An 8,544-nucleotide genomic window follows, 5' to 3' on the forward strand; every position below is an offset into this window, starting at 1 on the left:
AGCCAGTATGATAACAAGGGATTCTGCTGTATCCAATTCATAATGCTAGCATGTCTCAAACAGTGGAGTCTAAACACAGATTTCTACATCTATTTCCCTACAATTTTGGGTTTTTCATCCCTTCAAAGTTCTTCTAAAACCTGTTACTATTTCAAAGTTTTTGAAGGGGAAAAACTAGTACACAGGGACATGTTACTAGACCATGCTACAAGATTCGTCATTTCTTAGTCCCTGCTACAGCATAACATCATTCTAGCTTCACTTCTATGTCCTTCACAACACATTCATGTATCATAGCCTGCACATTATAAAACTTGGCCAAAAGACTTTATAACTAAATAAAGTCGACGAGGAGCAGAAGAAATAAAGAAATAATTCTGAGCCAAGTTACAGGACACATAGGAAAAAAAAATAGGGGTGGGGGTGTAAGAAGCACAAACTTAAAAGGGACGTGGTGAGGAAAATTGAATGAATCAATCACATCAGTGTTATATGGCCTTTGATATACTAGGGCAATTATGAGCCATGCTAGGCACTTAGGATTCTTTTGTGACTGATGTTATGATATTACAGATGTGGACAGTAGCAAACCTAGATCAAATCAAATCAAGATCCTTCTATGTTAAAATAAACCAATAATATTCAGTTATTTATCACACCACCCTATGATACAGCATCTCTGCTTAATCGCTGCTCTCTTCTATGATGGAGCTGGAACCTAATAGTATGTTATCTTAAATTCAAGTGGGACAAAAACAAAACATCTGTGCAGTCAGGTAGAAAATTAATAAACATATATCCATCTTATCTTAAAGTAAGCCGTGATAGAATATAAGGGAAATTTCTTTTTTTTCCCCCATACAGCTAATGTTAATCTGTGGTTTGCTCAATTAACTTAATCCCTGATAGCATTAGTCCTGGTGCCTTTAACCTAACAACACCCTTCCTTCTTCCTGGCCTTATTAAAAACATTTCCCCAAATGGAAATAGTACATACTGCATACATATAGCCAGGGTGGGGGTGGGTGGGTATCTGTGCAAAAACTAGAAGAGCAATAAAATAAGGATTACAGGGCTGTTTATCTATCCTTGGTTGTCAGTTTTTCAATCAGCTCCTGTAGTGGGACCAGCTCTTTCCTGTCAATGAGGTTGAACTCCTGTGAAAGACAAAAGAAAAAGGAGCAAGCATTACCCCATGACTCGACACGCTACAGCCCTTGGTAGCAACGTGCCGCATTAGTCAGATATCAGGGATTCTTTACCTGAACAAAAAAGATGAAGTGTTTGAATGATGTGTTGAGGTGGGCCTCCTCTTGCAGCTGCATGACGGAGTCAAAGTGCTGGTGGTAGATGTGGGCGTAGACCCTGAACAGACGCTTCAGAATGGTCTTCGCCACAGACATAAAATTACGCTTAAAGGGCACGCCTTGGGAACAAAAGAAAGAGAAGGAAAGTGTTTCGAAAAAACACCAGAGAGCTCGACATGCAGCTACATTACAGTCTGCCTGTGAAAATGCTGCAGTCTGCACAGGCAGGCCACAGCATGATCTTAGGGAAGCACAAAGAGTGATGAAAGCAACACAGCAACACCTCATGTTCACTGTGCCGAGGATTCATCTGCAGGAAAGAAAGTTTTAGTTTCAACAATAAACACTAAACTAAACTGCTGCAGAGCACAGAGGCTTCTACAGAGAGCCACCTACCGTACAAGTCAATATAGACACTAGGACGAGTAAATTAAAGCTTCAGATGCTGAACAAATGAATGCACGCTTATTGAGCCCCGAATTGATTTTAACATGTGTGCAATGGGTACTTCATCACAACACACACCTCCAAGGAACCTTGAAGATGCTGGCAGGTTTTGAGGTTATTTCTGGCCAAGTGAACAACAGATCATAGGCAATGGAGTGAATTGTGTACCTCCAGGGCAGCACACTCACCACTTCTACTAATATGTACTGGGTCTATCAGACTGCAGTTTATGCTGGCTGCCATTCAATAGCAATAAAACTCCACCTTAGACTGCACACGCCACAACTAGTTATGAGGCTGATAACTGTAGGTATGCAAATACTACCACTTAACAATCCTGTACACTGTCATCCAGGAAGATCTCTAAATGTGTTAGGTTATTACATAAAATTAAAAAAGACAAATGCACCACTACATTTAAATAAGGAAAACTTGAAAAGTTCACATTTCTGCTAAGTTCATCATTTCTATTACTTGCATGCATTCATTTTGCGTGGGAGCTGGATTTCTCTGGTAATAAAAAAGGCTGTGCATGTATTCTGAATCTCCACACACCTTATTGTTTGATGTACGACATGTGCATTAAAACGATAACTGAAGGTGAAGGCTGGTAGAAACTACAAAGTGAATCATACCGATCTTTGAAGGGAAAAGCGTCTCATCGTCGAGCTGGTCTTGCACCCAAGTCATGAGGTAATCAATATACTTGGGAGCAGAGCATTTGATGGGCTTCTTGATGTTGGTTCCATCAGCCCAGTGGTACTCATACCTACAGGAAATAACAATGAAAAACACACTGAGCACATTTATACCAAGAGGAATTTTTGGCTGACTCAAAAGAGAAGGAAGAAAATCCCGAGTGTTATAACAAAAGCTTAATTGAGCATAATGAATATTCATGTCAATCAAATTCTCAGAAACAGGAGAAAAATGATTTCTGCACATCTAATGCACACATAATCGTGTGTTTTGTTTGTTAATAGGTGGATCTTTAAACGTAAACTTCTGTATATTAAATGAAAGGTATGTTATCATGCGATTGTTTTATTAGTATGGCCCAGCTGAGATCAAACTGGCCTGTGTGGCTCAGTAACTACAAGCACTAATCACGCTTATGCGAGCAGTCCCTAGCCAGAGGCCCATTCTGAGCAAGGAAAAACCCCGTTATGGTCTCCATCTGGACTTATTCAACACTGATGTAATCAACTGTAGCAAAGTGGTCTTTCTCAATAAGCAGATAATATACAAGTGGTCCTGGTTCGAGTAAGAGTTGATGCTAGTCACCAAACATTTTCTAATAGGCGTTTTTTCCTTTGTAGAATTAAATCTAAATTTTTATCAGCACATAAAAGACATCTGCTGCAAATCTACCGTGACAGCGGGAGTCCAAAACAAAAAGATCTATGTCACAGGGTGTATACGATTATGAAGACAAGTGCATTTTCCAAATCCTGACCCTGCTCAGTCTCGTCACACAACAAAGACTGAAGAATAGCCCATGGGCTAGTTTTATGAGTTTTAATCACTTACTTAGGACCAGCAGACATGACTGGACAGCTTTCCTCAGTGCAAAAATCTGTGATGGTGCCATACAGCATGTTGATCTGGTTGAAGAAGTCCACAGCTGGAAAAATGTGAAATAAAGAAAAACATTAAAATTGTGTTTAGGCAGCTTGTTTTCATTTCTAGTGCATCACACACTCCTGTGTTAGTGATTTGCAGAAGGCCTCCTTTCACCTCTACTCTGTAGTTATAATAGTGAACCAACCACTCACATGTGCACACTTGCTAAACAAACTTGATACCCCCAAATATAATTTTCAGAGTCTAAACTTAATCAGCATGTGAAAGTGGGAGGCAAAAAACTGAAAACAGAACAGAACACAAAACTCCCATTTGGACACAAACCATGGTCAAACAGTGTGGGGACTACCTCCTTGGTGTTAAGGCACAGACACGAAAGGACACTTTCACACCTCCTTCAGCAGTATACTGCTTGTACTACTCCCTTTCATTACTTTTAACTTTTGGCAATATATTTTTCTGTTCCCACAATGGTTCCAGCTTTTTGGTAATGGCACTATTATGATTATGATGATTATTATTATTGTGGGTGGAAAAATTTGCAGGACAAGTTATAAATTGGGCACCAATAGTGCGTCAGTGAAAAGGGTTACTTGAGGACATTTCTGCAAGGACAATATTTGCTAACAGAAAGGCAGTTTCTGGCCCTGGGGATGAAAAAGTGTTGCTATATGACACCAACTGTAGTGTTTGCCAGCACCGATTGCTGGCATCAGATTACCCCACAGCACTGTGCCTATCCCTATTTCACCACCCAGGCCAAAACTGTAGACCAGTGCACAGTCCAGTTATCTGGCACAAACTGTGCTACAACTCATTCCCAGTGGCATACAGCCAACTTTGGCTTCCCATCAGTTGGGGAGATCCATTTTAAGCACTGGCAGCATTTGGGTTGAGAGTGTAACTTAAAAATCCCATTGAAAAAACAAAACGCACACAAAAAAAAAAAAAACCCATACTGACCAGTTGTCATGGCATGTGGTTTGTCAGGTTCACTTTGAGATCCCTTTAAAAACAAAAAACTGTCCAATCATAGTTGACAGAATATTTTTGTATGCTGCTGTACAAAGCCAATAGTCCAAATTCCTGTTTATGCCACCAAACATACTGATGTGATTACAGCCTAGAAATGAATATTCCAGCGTAGAGCAGGGCGATATGACCATGCCCCGACAATCCATCAAGCGGTGCAGGTTTGTAGCTTAGCAAAGTCGTACTAAAACACCTGACAGATTTACGAGTGCCGTGTACCACATAAAATCTTTTCCAGGTCAGTAAACACAACCAGAATTCATACATAAGGCACACGGGATTATAAGGGGCATTGTTGATTTTCAGAAAAATCAAAGGATTGATTTTAAGTGTGCCATATTTTCCAAAAAACACGTTAATAACGACGGCCCGCTAGCATGCTCTACCAAAAATAGTGCTTTGTTGTTTATTGAACGGACGAAAGCTAAACCAGTTCAACACCACTGAAGTTGCAGCATTTTTACAAACCAATTCTGGTTCATCCGTTTCATTCGACGATCCGCTTTCGCCCTCCTCATTCTCCGTCGCAGCAATGCTTTTTCCGCCATGTACATATGAAAATAAAGGCACTGCGCATGCGCATTTTACCCATATTCTATCATGATATTTCATTCTCTTATCGTTGCCCAACATTATACTGGTATTACCGTGAACGATATGATATGATCCAGCCCTATACCAGTGAGAGAAAGCAGAATTATCTTAATGATATAAAATAGACTAAAAATTCAGGAGCCAAAATCCGTCTGGGGAATACCTGATGCTAAGCTCTAACAGATGAACCTCAAACCTTTTTTCTGTTTTCATTCATAAAGCTAATAAGAACCCTAAAATGATGTAACAGTCAGTGATAAAACGCTATCTCTTCCTGTGGTCCTTTATTTTCCTGTAATCTTGCTTCAGCCTCTTTATTTTCACCCACATTGCTTCACTGTGTCACGCATACCCAACAGCAATTTGAGGGGGAAATCCTAGCAAAGATTTCAATGTAATGCTTGGGCGAGGCAAAACTGCATTGCATTTCCTTGTCCCACTCAAAGACTCAAAGACACGACTTCACTGTCAACTCATTTCTCCATGCATGGTTCCACTTTCAGGGCTAATGTTAAGAGTTGCTGTAGCCAATGTTTGACCAACATTAGCGCTTTTCTGTCGACTGTGTTACTCACTGTTCCTCTTATGTTTGGAAAAGGTCTCAAAAGGATCACAATAACGCATTTCTAAGTGAAGACACTGGAGAAGAGAGGGTACTACCTCCAACAGTTACTATGAAATAGTTCCTAAAGGGAACAGATGGGTATCCAGCTAGGCAATTGGTTAAGATACTGGTCAGATTATTTCCCCATGTTCAATTGTACCTGGAGACCTTTTACTGCATGCCAGTAACTTCTCCTTCTACTGTCACTATCCATCCATTCATCCATCCATCCATCTGGGGTTGAACAGCTGCCACAGGACTGTGTTGCTATCCAGTACATGCAAAACAATCTTAAAAACATGAAGTGGACGGCTTCTCGTGAACACAGATCATGTGAAAAGTCATTTGTGCTTGGTGGTGGGAGAAGTTATTGCTCACAGCACTTTTATTCTGACTTCACTCATTGTGCAAGCTGCAATAGCTTGTGCAATACTAGCCAACCTTGCTTCTACCCCTCTGTGAATCTGGAGAGCACAAATATTAGGAGTGCAGCAGCGGTGGCGGCAGCAATTCAGAGGTGCAGTTAACAAAGCTAGAAATTGGGCACGCCTAAAATTTTTTCTTAAGAAAGCATCTGACAGACAATCACGTGTTAAAAGGCTGGGCTCGTGATTGTCTCCAACCCTGAAGGCTTTTTGACGCATGAGGATTTAAGCATCCACTGACCATTTGTCTCCTTTTAGAGGAAAGTAAACAAGGCGCTCACAGCACAGACAATAAAGTCTATTTAACATTCACGGTGGCTGCTCTGGCATGAATGCACATGGTCTTTGGAAGCAATGCCAAGATCTTACAGCTTGATAGTTCGCTCGCAACTGACTCATGATTTGGACTAATTAAGAGTCAGGAACAAGACTTGAAGATATTAAATGTTTTTCAGAAGTGTGCTGAGCCCCTTTAGCCAGGAATCTAAACCTAAAATAAAAGGGTGTATCAAGAGAGAAGAAAAATAAATAAAACTCAGTGCTTACTGTTGACTGCGACCCACTCATTTAAGTCTTCACCCTCAGGCAACATGACTGCCATGCGCAGGTTTCCACTCCCCAGAGTAGCCTCTGCATGTTTCAGCAGCTCATACTGATGAGAACCCTCCGGGATGTTCTTCTTGGGCTTGAATGTTTTGGATGAACGATTTCCACTGTGTGAGTCACACATAAAACCGGAAGACAAAAGGTAGAATAAACAAAAAGACAGAAAGATATAAGAAATCATGAGGTCCCCGAACACTAATGTGAGGTGACCTTTCAAAAAAAAGTTGTGACTTTCTTAAAAAGATGTCAAAGGGAGCTTAAGCTCGTTTGAGTTTAGCAGAATGTAAGTGGGTGTGTGTGAACAGTGTGGCCCCTCTCTGTATAATGAGGCTATTTGTAGAGGTACTGTATTCAGTTGATCTCACTGCCCCATTAAACAAGAATTTGTGAGTCCTCACAGCATGGGTTGGACACACAAAATAAATGTTTAATTAGAGCATCCTCTAATGGCAAGATCCGACCCAAAATATCCTGTAGCATTTCTGTAATTCAAAATAAGTATGTGCCATTATCAGGATACTGTTGTTCTTCATTAGCCATTTCCTTCGAGCCTCCCCATATATACCAAGTACACAAAAATTAAGATGACAACAACAATAGTAAATCTAGACGTCATCTTCTTCAATCTAACTACAAACTATCAGAGTAGGTGTGTCTGACGTTTCTCAGCTTACCTCAAACAGACATTATTTTAATAGCTGGCTAAATATCGACGACATACTGTGGTGTTACTTTGCTGCGTTTAGCGGTAGCAGTGCTGTGTTAGATTAGCCGGTGGCATCAAAGTGTTTACACCAGCAAATATCCAAGTCACAATCAAAACCCTCCATCTCTCTCGAGGCAATTTGTCAGTGGACCTGTTCTAAGTAGGTGAAATTTCTCTTTTGGTCAACTGTAACCACTAGCCTTAAAGTACCGATGAATATGCGATTAGTATTGATTACAATTTGAAAGTGTAGTGAAAGCTACAGAAAATAAGGCGAATCAGTAGCAGTCCGAGGTACGTCCAGGAAATAGTCTAAGCCCTTGAAACGCTACGGCTAGCTAACTTTCTAGCTGTTGCAGCAAAGCTGGCATTTCCCAAACACGAAGCTAAATGGCGAGACAAAATAAGCGTGTATCGAAAGGTTGTAACTCACAAAAGAAAGCTCATGTTTCCTCGGGTCGCCGAAAAAAAATCCCTTCTTGGAAAACAGCCGATAATAAAAGCAGAGTAAAGGCAGCCCAAAAGGATTGCCAAAAACTCTAAAGCCTCGCACTTCCTCGGTTCTTCTCGGGCTTAGTCGTGTGGTCCTTGTTAAACATCCGAAAAAATATAAATATTAACAGAAATAACTACCCACTAGTTTTTAAAAAGGGGGGAAACAGATGTATTTTAAAGACAGACCAATCTACTAGCTGCTGTACGCTGGGAGGCAGCAGCGCACTGACTGCAATACTCACTTCTTCATCTAACCTTGAAGGCAGAGAAGACGCAGTTCTACTGTGTGCTGCCATCTAGTGGAACAAATGGTTCAGAACTACTGTTCTTTCCTTTGAATAGGAACATTTTAAGCAAACATGTAGGCTACTTTCTATATATTATATTGAAGAATAAAGTAATATATTTTACGAAACTGGCGTATGCTTCAGTATTTATGTTTTTTATGTTTTCTTCATTAATTATTAATTCACTGATATTTATAACGGCCTAGGCTACATGTCTTTGTTTTGTTTTTTTTTATTTAACTGTGATTCAAAAATTATTATAACTGATGCTGCTAGCTAAGTTAAAATTACAGGGTAAATGCTGTTGAATTTGTTCGATAAAAAATATAGCCTGAAGATGGAGCTGTTTTCTTGAAATATAAAATGGAAATTTCATAGCCAGTGTCACGATCTGTGCTGCCTTCATGTCCGTTGGAAATCTAGGAAAAGCGTCGGCATTTCCCAGATTTTTCAGTAT

The 8,544-nt window shown here is 40.2% G+C and overlaps 1 protein-coding gene across 1 annotated transcript; it reads right to left on the reverse strand.

Annotated features, from left to right (window-relative positions):
- Window positions 1-1,013: 1,013 nt before the first annotated feature.
- LOC308384507 (MOB kinase activator 1B) lies at window positions 1,014-8,042 on the reverse strand. The gene is made up of 6 exons (XM_080863033.1): window positions 7,739-8,042; window positions 6,540-6,706; window positions 3,285-3,378; window positions 2,390-2,523; window positions 1,263-1,426; window positions 1,014-1,157 (listed from the first exon to the last, which is right to left on the reverse strand). The coding sequence occupies exons 1-6, from the start codon at window positions 7,750-7,752 to the stop codon at window positions 1,080-1,082; spliced, it is 651 nt and encodes a 216-aa protein (XP_080719159.1). The 5' UTR covers window positions 7,753-8,042; the 3' UTR covers window positions 1,014-1,079.
- Window positions 8,043-8,544: the final 502 nt, after the last annotated feature.

The sequence above is a fragment of the Rhamphochromis sp. 'chilingali' genome, assembly GCF_963969265.1.
Source record: "Rhamphochromis sp. 'chilingali' genome assembly, chromosome: 2".
In the NCBI taxonomy this organism is placed as follows: domain Eukaryota; kingdom Metazoa; phylum Chordata; class Actinopteri; order Cichliformes; family Cichlidae; genus Rhamphochromis; species Rhamphochromis sp. 'chilingali'.

Excerpts from the sequence above, each read along its gene's own strand:
- LOC308384507 (XM_080863033.1), bottom strand. Across the intron at positions 3,379-6,539 it reads TGAGTGGGTCGCAGTCAACA|CTGTGGACTTCTTCAACCAG; the intron begins GTAAGCACTGAG and ends ACATTTTTCCAG. Across the intron at positions 2,524-3,284 it reads GTCATGTCTGCTGGTCCTAA|GTATGAGTACCACTGGGCTG; the intron begins GTAAGTGATTAA and ends TATTTCCTGTAG.